This window comes from Haliotis rubra, unplaced genomic scaffold (assembly GCF_003918875.1).
Source record: "Haliotis rubra isolate DU_JTF1 unplaced genomic scaffold, ASM391887v1 Scf391, whole genome shotgun sequence".
Taxonomy (NCBI): domain Eukaryota; kingdom Metazoa; phylum Mollusca; class Gastropoda; order Lepetellida; family Haliotidae; genus Haliotis; species Haliotis rubra.
The window spans coordinates 866,410-885,064 of NW_025767070.1; the positions used below are offsets into that span (position 1 = coordinate 866,410).

The 18,655-nt window shown below is 39.0% G+C and overlaps 1 protein-coding gene and 1 long non-coding RNA gene across 4 annotated transcripts in view; one reads left to right on the top strand and one right to left on the bottom strand.

Moving 5' to 3' along the window:
- Positions 1-802: 802 nt before the first annotated feature.
- Positions 803-17,819, bottom strand: LOC124286791. The gene is made up of 3 exons (XR_006901119.1): positions 17,734-17,819; positions 2,935-2,938; positions 803-814 (listed from the first exon to the last, which is right to left on the bottom strand). It is a non-coding gene; the product is annotated as an uncharacterized LOC124286791 (long non-coding RNA).
- LOC124286790 overlaps positions 1,184-18,655 on the top strand; it is a 36,780-nt gene continuing 19,308 nt past the window's right edge. The window contains exons 1-2 of one of the 3 annotated variants that reach the window (XM_046723228.1): positions 1,184-1,315; positions 17,035-17,656. In XM_046723228.1, coding sequence (XP_046579184.1) covers positions 1,303-1,315; positions 17,035-17,656 — 635 coding nt within the window. In that variant the 5' untranslated portion in view covers positions 1,184-1,302. The remainder of the gene's footprint in view (positions 1,316-17,034; positions 17,657-18,655) is intronic. The other 2 variants (XM_046723227.1, XM_046723229.1) reach the window with 2 other exon arrangements.

An 18,655-nucleotide genomic window follows, 5' to 3' on the forward strand; every position in this document is an offset into this window, starting at 1 on the left:
AGCTTGCTTAGATACACGGATTACTCGATATACTGCTTCTAAGGCGTGGTCCAGAACTCTCATTGCTGTTTATCGACACGATACATAATAAAGCGTTATTGACTCACCTAGAAGTTCTATAATACTGATCAAACAATTAACACTTCACATAAAGATGGTGGTGAAATATCCCACAGTTACAGTGACATGAATGCAGATCTATGTAGCCTATGATTAAAAATGAACGTGATTGAGTGAATTTAGTTTTACGCCGCACCCAGCAATATTCCAGCTATATGTCGGCGGTCTGTAAATAATTGAGTCTGGACCAGCCAATCCAGTGATCAACAGCATGAGCATCGATCTGCGCAATGGGGAATCGATGACTTGTGTCAACCAAGTCAGCGTGCCTCACCACCCGATCCCGTTAATCACCTCTTACCACAAGCATAGGATACTGAAGGCCAATTCTAACCCGGACCTTCACGGTTACAAAACGTTTGTGGTGATCAAGATTAATACACAATTCTTGTACATGGATGGTGGTAATGTGTTATGGCCGAATGTAACATACAGTACGTGAGTGGTTTTACGCCGCTTTAGCAACATTCACGGCGGGGGATACCAGAAATAGGTTTCACACATTGCACCCATATAGGTAATCGAACGAGCAAACACTTTGCCCACTGGACTACACCACCGCCCCGAATGTAACATTTGGAAAGAAACTGTCGTTTTATCTAGTTATTCAGAAGAGACGTGTTCCTTTTGCCGACCAGCTTAAATCTGAGTGCATTACAAGGCCACACGTGTAGCAACGAATGTGAGACCAATGCTGTGATTGTTTAACTTGTGATGACGTTTCTAACTGATGAAAAGAACGTACACAGCTGTCCCGCCTGTACGCATGTTAAAATACAAGTACATTGCAATTATGCAATTTGAAAAAAGGAATACACACAAACGCAGATTTAAGTGGATGAGAGAGAATTATTTTTACATTACCAGTTCAAGCTAACAGAGCCCATCATGGCCCTTGAATGCGGAACCAGTCAGGCGTAAATCACGTACACTAGTATCATGTCCATATCCTTCCACGAGAAGATACTGTGTTGACAACCCCTCTTCCCTTGAATACTCGTGAGTACAGCATGTGCCGCACGACTGTGTCAGTATTGAAATCAAAAGACATGGATTGCCTCCCTTTATTACACCACCCAGTCAGCCATACCTGACAATTGATATCCTCATTACCAAGAAGCGCGATACGTTTCCTCGTATGTCGTGTTATGTGCTACGTGTAAAGCCAACTCAAGCTACAAGATGGCTCAACGTGGTAAGATATCTCTTTCTGTGAGAGCATACATATACGTTTATGATCTGCTTTGTGGATAAAAATGATCTGCTATACAGACAAAAAACTGTGAAACAATTATAGGTGTAGATTCATAATAATTATTGTCGAAGTAGCCAGAAACAGTTTGTGCTGGTTTCAGTTGGGTCAGTTCATGTATATGTGACTACAGTGAATGGTTTTATTTATGACGCGTCAGTTCATACTGTACAGCTATGTAACTACACCATGTGAGCATGGTTTTATTTCTTGATGTTAACACCATGTGGGCAACAATAACAACATGTACGGTCGCGTATATTCAACGGTTACAACTATTAATAACCAAAATTGAGCAAATAACTTAGTCACTGACATGATGGGCATGATTAAACAATCCCTAATCAATCAAGTAGCATATTTCGTAATTCAGGCCAGGTCCACATATTCAGAGTGTTACATCATCAATGTCGATCTCATTTTGAATACCTTGCATAGATATAAGGTTATTGTGCGTAGAACATTATTATCACATGAGTTAAATAAAGTTTCGAACATAACACTACCATTATCAGATTTCTGTAACGAGGTAAAAAAACAACTGTTTCTCAAGTGTGTATATTTCATACCTATAAAAAAGGCATGGTATTCATCTTCTACCAAATGAAGGTCACAGTGTTTACAAAAAGATTCTGTATGACGTATATTTAACAATGACCTTTTTTGGATAATGTTGACTCGAAAGCTGTGGAGTGATATTCGAAATTTACACATTGCTCTAGCTTATTGTTTGTCTCGTGATACAGTTATATATAATAAAGGAGATTTTATATTCTCTTAGACGTCTTCTAAATGCAGTCAAAACATATTATGCAAAACTGCTATTAAATAATATTTTTCTCACATAAGATTCCCAATTGACCTTACCATTCTCATTTAAAACTTTAAGTATAACATAACTTTGGAAGGGGTATCGAATTTCATTCACTCACAAAAGCTTAATCCAGTACTTAATTACCCTTTTTTGCGTCTTTTTAAACACACAGTGAAATCCAGTTTCACCCAGAATACATTGGTTTGCTGCGAGATTACCCACACATAGAAAACCTTTAAAATAGCATGCTTGTATCTTTTCAATTGTGACATGATATTTAGTACCCCATATATCCGACTCATACATTACTACTGGAGCGATTTTACTATCACATATGCTGTATGCAGTTAAGAAATCTATTAAACTATTATTTTTGAACAAATTAAAGACTGGTCCCATGTCCTTACGTGCTTTCATGACGAGGGTTTGACATGCTTTAGACCATATTAACCGTGAGGTAAACACAATTCCAAGATATTTCTAGTAAGTTACCGACTTTATCTGCACATTATCCAGTGTCTATGATTCATACTGAAATATTATTCCTTCATTTCTAAAGACAGTAACGTTTGTTTTATCACGATTTACACGCAATCCCCATTTCGAATAATATGTCTGTAAAACATCTAGCTGTCCCTGCAAGCCCCGAACAGTATACGATTAAAGCTCAATGTTATTGGCAAATAAAGGTAACATCTGATCTTCTATATTTTGGGTAACAAATACACCATGGTCACAGGCAGCATACATTTCTAGCACAGGCTCATTAATAAAGAGTATAGACAGGACAGAGCTCAAAACGTACCCTTGTCCTACCCCACGAGTGGTGCAGCAACTAACCTTATACCTGCCTTTAAAGATCCATACATATACATTTTTAACAGATTGTAAATTTTACCATGACATCCTTTTTTGTAAGAGTAACTATAGCATTTTTCCTGTCAAAATGATCAAAAGCCTTTCTAAAATCAATGGATGCACAATAGAATTTGACTTTTGGCTTATAGAAATACTTTGAACACACTGCCTGTCACATAAAGATGGAAAGTATTAAAACATTTTACATTTTTACTGCATCTTGTCAAAACACTCACTCACTGAGGCAAGCCTCGGATATTTGTAACTTTATCAACTCGTGGTTATATACACTGAACGCCAAAAGAAACGTTACCCTCCTTCGTTAATGACGAAGGTACCTATCTTCAGCTGGCATTGTGATGCGTGGGCGTCGACTTCTGGGTCTGTCTACGGTGACCCCAGTCTGCCTGAAGCCCTGAATCATCCTTCTAACAGTGATTCGGTGGCAGCCGAGGGCGTTGGCAACAGCATTGTATGTCGACCGCATTTGCACCATTACAATGGCACTTTCTCTCTCTACAGCTGTTAATCGTGGCATATTTCTCGTACTTGTGTATCATATCATGCATTATACACTCTCTTTATACCCTACAGAATCATTCCACATGTGAAATGGAAGCAAATACTGCTTGAATATTACTGCGTTTTGGCGATTGATATTGCTATGTGTAAACAGAAAATGGAAACATGTTACTTTGCAAGCGAAAATGTTAACAAAGATAATTTTAGATGTTCCTAAACATGTTTTTCACAATATCAAAGACACGTTTTATTTGTTTTCCCTTATGCAACTCAGTAGAAAATGTTTTAAAAGAATGAAATCATGGGAATGATTATTTTACAATTTTACAAACTATACGACAGTTGTTTCCTGTTTTGATAGTTAAAAAATGGTAACTTTAAATGGTTTATCTTTGTCTCAAAGCAGAATCTTATTTGAACCTTTCTATTGGACATCTAAATCACTGTTATTGGTTTATTTAGGCATGGACGAAAATAGGACAATTTAACTCTTCTGGGAAAGATACATTTCACCTAAATATGAATGCATTTGAGAATTTGTTTTCGTGATTTGCATAAAGCTATGTTGTTAAGCTTTCTTGTAAACTAATACCTTCTATCATATCTTTGATAATTTTTAAGAAATTCATAAAAGTAGGAGGGTAACGTTTCTTTTGGCGCTTAGTGTATTTGACATGAAAAGACACTCGGGTGTGATTCTATTTCTTACACCTCACAGTGTAGACTTTTGTGTTAAGTGTATGCTATCTGGTAAAGACTTTACGCAAGGAAATATCGCGACATAAAGCCATGGAGATAAGACCCATAATCATAAGAATCATCAAGGACTCATAGATAAACGAATAAGTTGTTACCAACTGTATGGTAAATATGTTTATAAATCACCATCGAATTGTAATGATAGAAGGTGTTCGCGATAAGGTCCCACTGTACGATTTTCAGGGGTAATAACACTATCAACATTCAGTGTTCAACTCCAGATATGTTCTACGGACTGACATTGCATGGTATAAATACTAATATACATTGCAAGATTCTTAAGTAGGGTACAATCGTTGCTTGACATAAGGCTAATAAACTTAGATTAAGAAGGATATAAGTAATACTTTGTGGGTATATAATGTTCACGTACCTGGCCATAAGTTGGGCATATTAAGAGAAAGTGGTACATAACTCGTCCTTCACACATCCTTCGTGGCATACACAACCCTGTCTTTTATTTCTTTCAGTATTGATTGTTGTAAGGGGAGGGGTTGAGGCCCAAAAAGACGGCCATTTTCTTTTTAATCACACATAGGTGTGACCTTTGTGTGACCTAATCGATTGTTGAACCCCACCCTCCTTTGGGAGTCCCCTTCCGGTGTGTGTGTGACCTTCAGGTTCACCTTAGTGGCATTATTTTATGAGTTTGCCGATTCGAGTGTTCACACTGCAAACCTTAGACTAATGCTTAGTCTCTGAATATAATTTTGATAATAACAAACAAGCCCGTTTAAATTGAAAAGGAGCCCTAAGGACACCAGAGATTCAGAACCTGAGGAAATCTAGACTTGCTTTATTTAGGGCTTTAGCACTGCAGAGAGGGCATGTGGCAGTAGGGAAAATAATGTGGTTCAGGGACAGTGAGACAGACTAAGCATACGTGTTCAAGGTAGAATTAATATCACACAATGAGGGGGATTTAGCTGCTATTTATAAGGTCAAAATATCACAGCACAATTTGTTAATTCACTAGCCAGTTTAAAATACGCTGTCACACAAGGAACAAGTCTTAATGTTTCGATATCTGTCAACAATAAACGGTTGTAGCTGTTAAATTTCATTCGGGTCCGTATATGCGTGAATAGGGGACGCAGTCTATGCACTGCTGTCAGTACTAACAGCAGAATCGCTTGCTCACTGAGCCGTAACTGAAGAGACATGTGACAGCTGTGATTGGATGAAATAGTGTAAGGTGTTATGTTTGTTAAAAGCACCTCCATCCAGTCATTAAAACTGACCACCATTTTTAAATATTTAATGCTGTCATTTGTATCACTTATGCTTATGCGTGTACAGATATGTCCAAGTAGGTGACAGTTGGTGCGGACCTTGGAGGGTTGATGCGCTTAGCTTCCTGTGTGTGGCTTCCTGTGCTCGCAAAGTTAGCAGGTTCAAGTTGACCAGAATTTGTTTTATTGCAATTTAAAGGTCAGACTGTAATCATGTGTACATGGTTGTTGATAATCTTCAGCGTGGTGAAGTGTCACAAACGGTCAGCTTCCGTTGTTTAAAGGTCACACTGTATTGTGTGAGGTATGAAGAGCTTAGGACCTCCTGGTGTTAAGAATTGTATTGTAGCTTAAATGTATTCAGTGACATAGGGAGGATTATTTATCAGTTGTAAAACAAAGATTTGTACAACGAACAGTTGTCTATGTCAATCTTCCAGCAATGCATTAAGTGAGTGAGTGAGTTTAGTTTTATCTTGCACTCAGTAATATTCCAGCTATATGGTCTGTAAATAATCGAGTCTGGACCAGACAATCCAGTGATCAACAGCATGAGCATCGATCTACCCAATGAGGATATGATGATGAGATGTGTCAATCATGCCAGCGAGCCTCACCACCCGATCCCGTTAGTCGCCTCTGACGACAAGCATGGGTTACTGAGGGTTCATTCTAACCCGCACCTGCACGGGTACTATACATTAACTCATTAAGGCCGAGAGACGCATATATGGGGCAAATTAATCAGCTCCTCACAGCGAGTGACGTGTTTATGGGGCAGGTAATTAGCAGTTTCTCACAGCGAGAGCCACATACAGTCGTCAACAGAAAGCACCTCTTATTCAGCGAGAGACGCACATGTGTGTTGTACTTTTAAAAATCGCACTGTACCTATTATTTCAACCAATTTAGCAGTACTGAGCAAATGTTAGCTCTTCTTACGAGAGATCCCACTTTTAGCATCAATCAGAAGAAGTTTTTTAAAGTGTTTTGATAACAATTGCTAATCATTATCATAGGCTTGTACAGCGTTTAGCAAATGAACGCATGTCGGCGAGAAAGGGGATTATGATGTTTTTACAGAGGTAAGTGCCTGGTACTCTTCCTTGGGAATGGATACTAAAATACTTCGTATGCACCTTGATGTAATGGTTTAGAGGTTATTTCCTTCAACTACAATATACGAAATTTCAAGGACATACAAAGAATTCAAACACAATAGAATAGTTTGAATTTACTTTTTAGGCATCATTACGTTGTCATGTTTCATATACTGAAACATAATGTATAAACACAGTAATTATACATCCAAGATCGAATAGATTAAACATAATTGAACTTACTAATTTGAAGTTTACTGAATTGTAACTAGTTGTTTTCCATAATCTAAAGTTCGTAACGTTACCTAAGCGAATATAAAGTGATAAGTCGCGCCTTTGCATCGAATACATATATACATGTCAGTGTTATTACAACAATGAAATCTTTTACTACGTTTGTTACAAAAGACAGTAAGTTGGTAAATCAAAACAATGTCACACATGGACAGACTGACTGAGTTTAGTTTTACGCCGCTTTTAGCAATATTCCAGCAATATCACGGCGGGGGACACCAGAAATGGGCTTAACAAATTGTGCCCATGTGGGGAATCGAACCCGGATCCTCGGCGTGACGAGCCAACGCTTTAACCACTAGGCTACCCCACCGCCCCACACATGGACAGAAGTAATATCATAAGTTATTACATGTAAGCCATACAAAGGTATTTCAAGCATTTTTTGTTCAAGCTGTTGAAAGTTTCATGTTGATTTGAATTGTCAGTTCTGTGCAATTTACATGAGCATTCTGTAAAACGTTTGTATTTGATCTGTGTAATTATCAAATCCGGTGCAATTATCACGTGTATCAATCAACTCAGTCTCTATTGATCCATCGTCAATAAAAGCTGGATAGTATATCAGTTACGGTATCGATACACATGCGTATAATCATTCAAGCAGATTACAGTAATGAGATAATTGAACGCCTCTTTCGACCTTGAAATAACAGCCTCCGGTAGAGTGCATATGTAGTTACGTCCTTGTTGAAAGGTTTGTCCCGTGACAAGTGTAAAATAAATAGATGCGCTGTTATATCATTGGACATCTTGCTTTATGGAGTCACGCCCCTCTCTGTGATGTTTATACATGCATGCACATCTGTAATCTTATGAACCTCGTTTGCATTCAGTAAAGATATAGGCACGCCCACCTTCATAAATATTGGGGGTGGGGGTGTCAACTGCAAGTTTATACACTATAATAAATCAGTATAGTGTCACCTCGTGAATTCTGTAATGCGTGTACTCTAGTTTGGATAGTCATTCGTATCAAGGTGAAGATTATATTTACATGTACAGCAAACTATTATGTTTTATGTACTAGTTGGGTGCATAAAATGTATATGAAAATAAATACTACCTCTACTCAGTGGTTGGATTTCAATCGCTTTGTTTTACTTATCGAAAAACACTAAAATGAGGACAAATAAACTCGCCAAAGTGACTATCTACTCCTATTTGTCTTATGTGTATATTTCATACATCGTTACCAGTGTGTATGTTTACAATACACAAACTGTTACATGATAGCTTGAGTTGATAAAGCCGAAACCCAGCATATCGACTGGTCAAGGATATAGCCAATAACCAATCTCTATCCAAAGCTGCTGAGTGACCAAACGTGCTCTTCAGAAATTTCGCCCACGCCCCATCACCTGTCCTTTCCTCTGTGACAGGTATCTCATGATACGATTGGTCGCAGATAACATATGACCAGCCACTACATTGAACAGTTGAGATGATCGGGACCGAACGTTCTATTCGGGAAATTTGATGACGCGCTATCACGTGAGTCATTGTTTTATGTCTATGCAAAGAATATGTAGTATACATTTTGTATATGTATGTTTGTATGGTCACGTATGTTTTCTGCATTAAATCTGTATGAAATAAAGTGCAATGCTATGAATGTGCTTTGTGCTAGTCACAGACTAGCGTTATAGTACTTTCATTAAAATAATTCGTAAACACTAGAAATGTATCGGCAAAACCTCTATTTTCGTCGAAGATTATAAAGTATGAAAGTAAATTCCTCTTTACAGTATGTCATTGTCATAGATGTTTTGTAAATTTGAACCTCACACAATGATATAAGAGAGAGAATTTGTTAACGTGTGTCTCATCTGTTACATACAAAGAATACATGTGTATGCATATTGTGATAAAATATAAATGTACAAGCCGACAAAAGGTCTACAAGAGAAACTTGCAATAAAATTACATAAAGCTTGCAATACACGACATGTATTCACACCTGATTTCTTTCAACATATATCTTTACGAAACAATCAAACAATCAGGACTTGTTTGTACGACTAGACAGTTTCCTGTGATCCCCGAAACCTGCCAGGGAAATCAGGTGTGACTAGCACTAATTAGTCTCGGCACAGAGAGTGGGCAATCAGCGAGGGCTTCCAGGTGTTGAGTAGTGATGGGGCTCTCGGGCTTAATGAGTTAAGAAACAAGAAAGATATACAGATTTCATTGTTTATTAGCTCCGTTTCAAATGAGTAGGCTTTAGGATAGGAGCTCTCCCAAATGTCTACTTTACATGTTGTGCTAATTGTATTATTGCCCTTCCTCAATGTCCTGTCTTTCACTCTCTACTTCAGATGTCATGTCTTCATAATCATCATCAATTAAGTCTTCTACCCAAGATTTATATTGGTACAGTTTGGAAAACACGTCATGATACAGATTATTCGTGTCTTGTACTCGTTTCAGTATTCCTTGTGTCTTTGGACCCAACTGCATATGATACAGATAGTAATAAATCGGGCATACGTCTCTTTAGACGTGCTCCAGATGAATTTCTTCAGTTTGGCTTGTATCATGATCATGTCTTCGTGTAACCCTCTTTTCATGTACAGCTGTCGTTCCTCATCCCAAAAGTCTTTATTCAGCTCACGCGTCCGTGAATACATTTGTCTTATACCTTGCTCCTCGAGATCAGCTATGTTATTTTTCCTGTCGCCGTGTGTGACATCACTTAACGATACGGCATCATCATCATCATCATCATCAGTTTCCATTTCAGGACATTGTTTATCGTGTAAATGTCTTTGTAAGTTGTGGTTATTGCTAAACACTTGACCACAAAAGTCACAATCTGACAGAGGACGTGGTCTCTTCACAGCAGAGAAGTTGTCGTCTTCCTCCCACTTCCTTTTAACTTGGGGTATCCCAGGTGGACCCACTGAAGTCTTTTCAGGACACCAGTTTTTTCTGTGTTTTTTCAAATCATGCTCGTCTTGAAAGACGAGTCCACAGTCATCACAAGATGGCATTGTTGGGAGGTTTTCTTCACACGTCTGCTCACTCTGAACGTCTAACTCTGACTAAAGTGTCCTAGCTTGGAGGCCTCCTTTTAAACTGAATGCATTGGGACAAAGTCGCAAATGGGGAAGTATTTGGGGTTTTAGATCAACCAACAAGTATCCATAAGGTTTCTGGGTGGCCCTTTGAAATAGCTCCATGAAATGGTCTGTGTTACCTGGATACATTTGCCTCGCCAAAGTCATGATGGGTTGTTGGTCAATAGGGTTGTTAGAAGCAGATAATGACAGTTTCTTCGTTGTGTGGGATCCTTACTGTAATACAAATTTTGGTTCAAGGCTATCACTGAGAGATTACGATGATGACTTCCTTCTGTAAAAAGATCTGTAATGCGTGGATCTTTGCTGGCAGTAGACATTAAGTCGTCGAGGATAACCACGTTCACAACACTGGGGTCCAGAAACGCATCCTTTTCGAGGTGAGAAGGAATGCCTTGATGAAATTCAACGTAAGGATAAACACAGGCTTGAATGGTGTTTTACAGTGGCTGCCATCGTTTGTAGAGCCATATAATACGTCCAGGATAAGGTTTAATGTTCATCCTTTCTAGAAGCTGCTTCACTAAGTAGTTTTTCCCACAGGAGGTGGACCCTGATACGATCATGGTAAATGGATGTAGGAGCCTAAATTCTTCCCATGACTGGGTAGTACTTTCTGATGAATGTGGTTGCACTGGTTGCATCATAGGTGATGGACATTGTGGTGGTGCTTGTGGTCGTGCTGGTGGTGGTGTTGGTGGTGGTGGTGCTTGTGGTGGTGTTTGTGGTCGCTGCGTTGCTCGTCTGTGTTGATTCCTGAAATGTCTAAGCATGGCATCCCTTCTGGAAAAAGTCTGATTGCACACGGGGCACGTTGTTAACTGCATGGTGGTCCGAGTATAAATGGCAGGGAGCCATGTCTACAGGCTGCTTTTATCTAAAAAGTCGTCTTCCGTTTCTTAATGGGAATCTGGGAGGAACTTCCAGCTTTAGATCCCCCCTTTCTTCTGCATCTGAAGAAGAGCCTTGGCCTGTTCGACCACTTGTTGAATAGGAGTAACAAAATTAATCTTAGGTTGCTCTGAAGTTTCTTTTGGTTTATCTTTCTTCCACTCTGGGTCATACAGTTCCTAAATATCGATCCACAGACATCATGGCAGATTTTTCTCCTCCACGCATTATAGAATGATAAGGATCTCCTTTCCCTTCAGCCCTTAGCATGTAAAACCGTGTCCATTTATCAGCATCGGGTACGAAGAGTTTGTATTGTGGATTATTCATGATCAAAACGGGAGCGACTTGAGGTAATGTGTCAATGTCATTGGTCCATGGCTAAATGAAGCTAGATAGCCCTCATGGCCTGTTATATATAGATATCCATGATTTGAATTGACCTTTCATGGCTTGGTGTAGCTTTCAACATCACTGCCAGGATGGTCATACATGCTCTTTCCGCAGATTGACAAACTAAACCTAAGACGGGTGTACCAGATGTACTAAGCCAATGCTCTATCAAACAACCAGGCATTTTGAATGGCCTGATCTCTAAGTGCATTGACAAACTGTGGTTTCCAAACAAATGCGACGATAGGCATGTAACTGGCAAAAAGACTCTTCCACATACTGTCTGTCGTCCAAAGGGGGTGAACTAATCTTCGTAACACAGCTAGGTAGTTATTTCTATCATTTTTCCTCAGGAAACGACGCCTTTCATATCGAGTCACTGGTAATCTTCCCTTTAATAACCTATTGATAATACCATTGACGGCAAGAATCTGTTCGCTGTTCATTTCTAAGATGTCTTGTGGAATCTCCTCAATGTCTTGAAACATTAACATGAACGTTAAAAAATTCGTAATGTTTCAACAGGTACCTAGCCATAATAATTCTAGCAAACAAGCTCTTATCGTGGTTGGGATCTCAATGAGATTAGTATTTGAGTATACCTCTATTTATACATCGACAAAGGACTATACATAGACAACCAATGCATATATATGCAATATATATATATTGATTTATTGCTAATATTCACACATTTTACATCACACTCTCTGTTGCAAATCCACATGACAACCCCAGCAGGCCATATTTTTGGTAGTCCCACCAGGGCCAAATACGGACAGTCTGGAGACCATTTTTCATGCTCGACCCAGGGATTGTTATCTACTTCCCAGTTCTTGAGAACGAGACCACATTGAAAACACTTGGAAGTGTCCCTTCTGATTAAGTACACAAATCCTGCCTGGGCCATGCGACTAGGACTCTGTTTCATCTGCACTGGCCAGTCCTTAAACGAATCGAGTCTTTCTGGAATGAAGCCCATTCAGTACTGATTGCACAGCAATCGAGTGTCTTGTCTAGTGGGTAATGTCCACACACATCCATGATATCCCAGAGCAGTGGTAACACGTCAGCACAGTACAGTGTCTAAACCAAGAATGGCTTTACACCCAACGACTGTAGTCACTAGGGTTACAGAAGGAACCCATTCTTGACGTAAAAGGCGACTAACGGCATGTGAGTAACCTATGTGTCACATGATGTCAAATAAGTGTCATATATAGTACTCATGGATGGTGTTTTATGTTTGCAATTTGAGAGTAAAGTTTTAAAATGTTGAGTAAAAGTGAAAGTTTTACAGGAGGAGAGGTTTGTTTTCTTATTCAGTAATATATATGACAAATGCTTAATCGTTTCATCACTGTACAATCAAACTACTTTCGATATTCAGTGACCATCAGTCCTCAACTGCTTACTATTTCCTGTATTTAATTCCGGTCTTGTCTCCCTAATTAACGGAAGCTGACCATTTGTAAGCATACATTCAACATCACATTGACAAGTATCCATGCCATGTACTCATGATTACAGTGTGACCTTTAAACAACGGAAGCTGACCGTTTGTGACACTTCACCACGCTGAAAATTATCAACAACCATGTACACATGATTACAGTCTGACCTTTAAATTACAATAAAACAAATTCTGGTCAACTTGAACCTGCTAACTTTGCGAGCACAGGAAGCCACACATACCTTGAACACGTATGCTTAGTCTGTCTCACTGTCCCTGAACCACATTATTTTCCCTACTGCCACATGCCCTCTCTGCAGTGCTAAAGCCCTAAATAAAGCAAGTCTAGATTTCCTCAGGTTTTGAATCTCTGGTGTCCTTAGGGCTCCTTTGATTCAAACGGGCTTGTTTGTTATTATCAAAATTATATTCAGAGACTAAGCATTAGTCTAAGGTTTGCTGTGTGAACACTCGAGTCGGCAAACTCATAAAAAATACCACTAAGGTGAACCTGAAGGTCATACACCCACCGGAAGGGGACTCCTGAAGGAGGGTGGGGTTCAACAATTGATTAGGTCACACAAAGGTCACACCTATGTGTGATTAAAAAGGAAATGGCCGTCTTTTTGGGCCTCAACCCCTCCCCTTACAATAATTGATGTACCGTCCGGTCTCAATACTTAACTGATGATAAATACATCGAAATTGGGAGAGAGCAACCCTAATTTTCTTATATTTACATAACTGACGTATAGCACTGTACCAAAGGAGACTATATAAAAGGAGTAGGATAACATTTTGTTACCTTTTGACGTAGACTATGCCAGTCTTGTTCATGAATAAATTTCAAACGAGATTCGAATTCAGTTATGAAACATTTAGGTTGGCCTACGTACTGCTGTTCCCAGATATATCCAAAAACCTATACCAAAGAATAGAGACTTACATTTGGATGCCCAGTTAGATTTAACAAAACTAGCTACCTGCATTAACATATTGTAAGACCTCTTTTGGTAGCGATTGTCTGGCATGCATGATAATTTTAACCAATAGCTTACAACTCTCTTATATGCATAGATATACAAAGGGATGCGGCCACTCCACGACTCCAAGAAACTCTTGCATGCCAGCGTGTGTACTATTTCCATATCATCATTTTGATACGGCCCCTCTGCGCCATAAAATAGGATTGGGACTATTTTCATGTCAAATAGTTTAAAGTTTAAAGCCACGAACTAAACAATTAATCTTTGCCATGGATCTTAAGGGAGCAAACACACTCTTTTCACCTCGTAATGCGGCATTTGAAAAGTGTCTGGACCAGGATACACTTCTAGTGAAAGTGACTACTAAATATTTATAGAAAGACACACAGTCTAATTTCATACCTTTAAAAAAACACCTTTCCTTTTTTTGGATAAAGTTCCATCTTTCTTAGAGACCATTATCTAGATTAATAGTTAACCCATGCCCTATGCAAAACCTTTAAATTACACTGATACGTTTTTGTAGACCTCCAATACTATCTTAGATAGAGAATAATATCGTCTGCAAATAATAGAAGAAACAGTTGTGTGATATCTGGTTAAAGTTGTATTCCTGCACCAGAGTTCCATTCAATCTCAACAGCCACCCCATCTCAAGATCGCTATATAAATATTTTGATGTATGCATGTATGTATGTATTTTGATGTATGCATGTATGTATGTATGTATGTATGTATGTGTGTGTGTGTGTGTGTGTGTGTGTGTTCGCCTGCGTGCCTGCGTGCCTGCGTGTGAGAACAACATTTTGCATGATGGACAGAGAGCTGCAGACTTAAGTTTAATATCAAAGAAGTTAATTAATCTTAATTATCAGTATCCATGTCAAAGTTAATATCATCTGTGTTCTCTTAATCTGGAGAAAGTGTTTCCTATTAATTCATTGGCTGACATCCACTAACATGCTTTGAACGGTCAATCAGAAGTCCTTTTAAGCGTGTCCATTTTCCGACACATGCTTCAAACAGCTTAGAAACATGGCAGCATACGAAGCTTTAATGAGAAGTCAGCTGCGTATTCCAATGTTGAACTAAGGCATCGTGTCAAAACACTAGGGACAGATATCAGATTCCTTCCTGTAAACATCTTACAAATAATGTGAACCCAAACTGTAGGAGAACACTAAACGTGATGTCTTGGAAACAGTTATTTCACAGATGCTGAAAATGTCCTGAGAACAAAAGAATTACTTCTTCAACTGTTCTCATACAAGATGTTTCCACAACATGGAATTCAAGCTATTACATGTTGGAACGTTATCTTGAACAGCAAACATCTGCTGCACTAACAGTCAAGACGTCCGAAAATGCAGATCTATGTGTCGTCAAAAGTGTGAATACTGCTGTTTCCAAGGACCTGAAGAACAGATACACTGACTCAGATGTCAAACAGTCTCTGTAGGAAACAGCCAGGTTCAGATCTCAGGTTCAGGTTCCTACCTTACCATGATGGAACTGGATGAATTCAGGTTTTTGCTGGAATCAGAGGGAAAGCAGTAGCATGTCACAAAGTTAAAGGTATTAACATGTGATTTATATTCAGAAACAAACAATTTAAAATTTACGCAGAAGATGTTTCTGTTGTAAATTTTGAGTGAGTGAGTTTAGTTTTACGCCACACTCAGCAATATTCCAGCTATATGGCGGCGGTCTGTAAATAATCGAATCTGGACCAGACAATCCAGTGATCAACAGCACGAGCATCGATCTGCACACTTGGGAACCGATGACATGTCAACCAAGCCAGCGAGCCTGACCACCCGATCCCGTTAGTCGCCTCTTACGACAAGCATGGGTTACTGAAGGTTCATTCTAACCCGGACCTTCACGGGTCTGTAAAGTTTGAAAGTGAAGAATGAGGTCAGAGTGACAGAGGAACCTGCTGAACTGAAATCTAGCCACTACCATCACTACGATCTGAGTCTGACGCTGACAGGGAGGAAAAATCTGATTGTGTCAGAGTCACATACCCATGACGAATCGTGTAAAAAGAAAATCAAAACTCACATGGAGGAAATGTTTTGAGGGGTGTTTATCACACATGATCAGGCGGGAAAACCTTGTGTGGAAGATTAGGCACAGTGATATAAAACTGAAGTTTGTATTTTTTCAACTTCAAATCCCCTGAAGTGAATATCGTTTCAATAACTCTTTTGTTCAGCACAAACTTCAACCGCCAACCACACCACTTCCCACGAGAGTTTCCTAAACAGCTGAACCCGTTGTCAGTGCCCAAAGAGCATCACTGTCCTCTGACAAAGTTGATCTTTACATTTTTCTGAAAAAGAACCTGAAGCTGGAGTTTCATGGACATTTTTTTGTGCTTGCACACACCCTCACTCACACATATACTGACACAAAAAAATATGCTTATAGATATACAAACGTGTAATTATCAAATATATAAGATTAAAATACATGGAGTAGGAGGAACATGTACAGTTATCACACAGAGCTTAAAATACATTTAGAAGAAAAGTTCTGCTACAAAAGTAAAAGGAGTGGACATAAATCATCAATATTCTAAAACTGAATTTTGCAGATGAACGATTGCCAAGCTCGTTCTATATGTTTTGATTATCACACAAATTGATAATGTGAGGATAAACCATCTCTGCTACATCGACAGGTAGTTAGCCAGTTATTGTATGAGGGGTATTAATAATTCTTAATGTATTGTTTTTCTTTCGAGTCCCTTCCCAGCCAAGAAAGTTAAAAAATATAATGATTTGAATAAATGTTTGTATGTTTAAATGTTTGAGTTGTATCAATGTTAAAACATCTCAAGTGGCAAAGGAAATATTCACTGCTGATCCTGCTTTCAGATTAGATCAGTTTTTGTATTATAGGTAAATTTTGAACAGAGAATGCCAAGGCATGTAAGACCTTTACACATTTTTTCTGAATTTCCATAGCATTTATTGGTTATGTACGTTTACCTAAAAGTCAGTTATCATTTCCTTAGTATAGAGTTAATTCAAAAGCAAATACCACTTCTGACACAATAAGTACAACTGGTAATTTCTGTTCTATAACTGGTTTCTGAATCTCAGAGACCAGAGAGCTGCAGACTTAATTGTACACGAGTTGTCAGTGGTTTGGATACGGGATAAATACATTTCGAGAAATATTCTACAGAATTCATGGGGAAGCATCTTCAATATTTTTCGCATCTAAAACGTATGCTTTACCGTAATTGTCTGTTTTCTGTTCGGAACTTCAGATGGCGTCAAACAAGTTGGAGATGAAGACATGTTTTATCCAATTGGAAACACGAGATCTGTGGATGTCACCGCTGGATGTCAGGTTGCCGAGGAGTGTAACACTTTGCTGCTTGGATGTGGCGACATCCGGCACGTCCTTCACACCATGCACGTACTACACGAAGATGGCACGACAAAGGCAAAGAACCAGGCAATAAACTTTCACATCAATGACATCGAAGACGGCATCTTGGCGAGGGATTTAATCTTACTCTACCTTGCAAGAACCATTAATCCATCAGATACTGACGAACTGAAGACTCTATGGGCAGTTTGGTACGACGCGTTACTGTCAAAGGAAAACCTACAGAAGCTGAAAGAGGTGATGGAAAAATTATCAGATCTCAAATCAGGGACGAATGGTTTCTATTTTGGAAATGGAAAGACAGAACAGAAAATCAAACAAGCTCTCCAGTCATGGTTGGAATTTGAAATTTCAGGCAGACAGACTATCGATAAACGAACCAGTTATCTTACAGCGATGTACGTTGATCAGTTTCCCGAAAGATCAGTGCAGAGAGTTTCCTCTAGGATTGTCGCCCAAAGCGACCACTTGGATAACACAGAATGTTTGAAAAACAGGTATTGAACTTTCCAAAATCATCGGTCATAACTCTTGCAAAGTTTCTTTGAATGGCATTTTAGAATTTGGAAAGTACAATATAGAACAAACTTTATGGATAACAACTTCTTTTTATTTGTGAGTACGACATTTCGATAGAGATTATTGTACCGTTATCAAGAAAGGGTGTGTATATGTATACTGAATGTAACAAATAAAAACAACAACATAATTAACACAATTGGCTAGGCAGTATGCTGATGAAGCCAGTGAGTAGACAAAGGAAAGGCGTGGAAGCCAATGATGTACAAATAATAATGAGATGTTTAAACAGTAGGGTTATTTCCACAGTAATTGGGCTTTGTGGAGGAGTGCATCATAAGCGGATGGAATGAAATATCCTTGGTCTGGGTTGACGGTGGGCTTTTTGGCGTTTGATGTGGATGTCTTCATTGAGTTACCTTTAGTGAAGTCTGTTTGTTAGCGAGGATGGTGATGATTTGATAATTGGGGCTTGCTTTGATGTAGTGGGAGATGGCTTATTTGCTGCTGGAATTGGTAACAGAGGTCTGGTGTTCTTTTACTCGGGTGTTGATGGGTCGGGATGTAACTCCACAATCAGAGTTTATTTTGTAGATCACACATATTGGGTTGTTTGTCTTGACGGTGGCTGGTTTTCTTCAATTAGCATGATGTTAAGGCTGGAGGGTGCGGAGAACGTGGTATTTATGCCAGCTTGTTGTTTTAGGAGTCGGTTGATTTGATGTAATGGTTTCCTAATGTAGGGAATGGACATCTTGATGGGGACTGAATCTGGTTTGGGTCTTTTGGTAGGAGGTGACAGGGCAATGGTTCTGTTGCCTATTTGGAACGGATAGTGTTTAAGTTCTAAAAAGACTTTCTTCAAGTGTTCTATTTCATCTTGTAGTTTCGTTGAGCAGATGTTCTTGGCCCTTCTGGTTAATGTGGAGATGATGCCGGTCTTAACTTTAGGGGGATGATAGGAGTTGTATTGGATG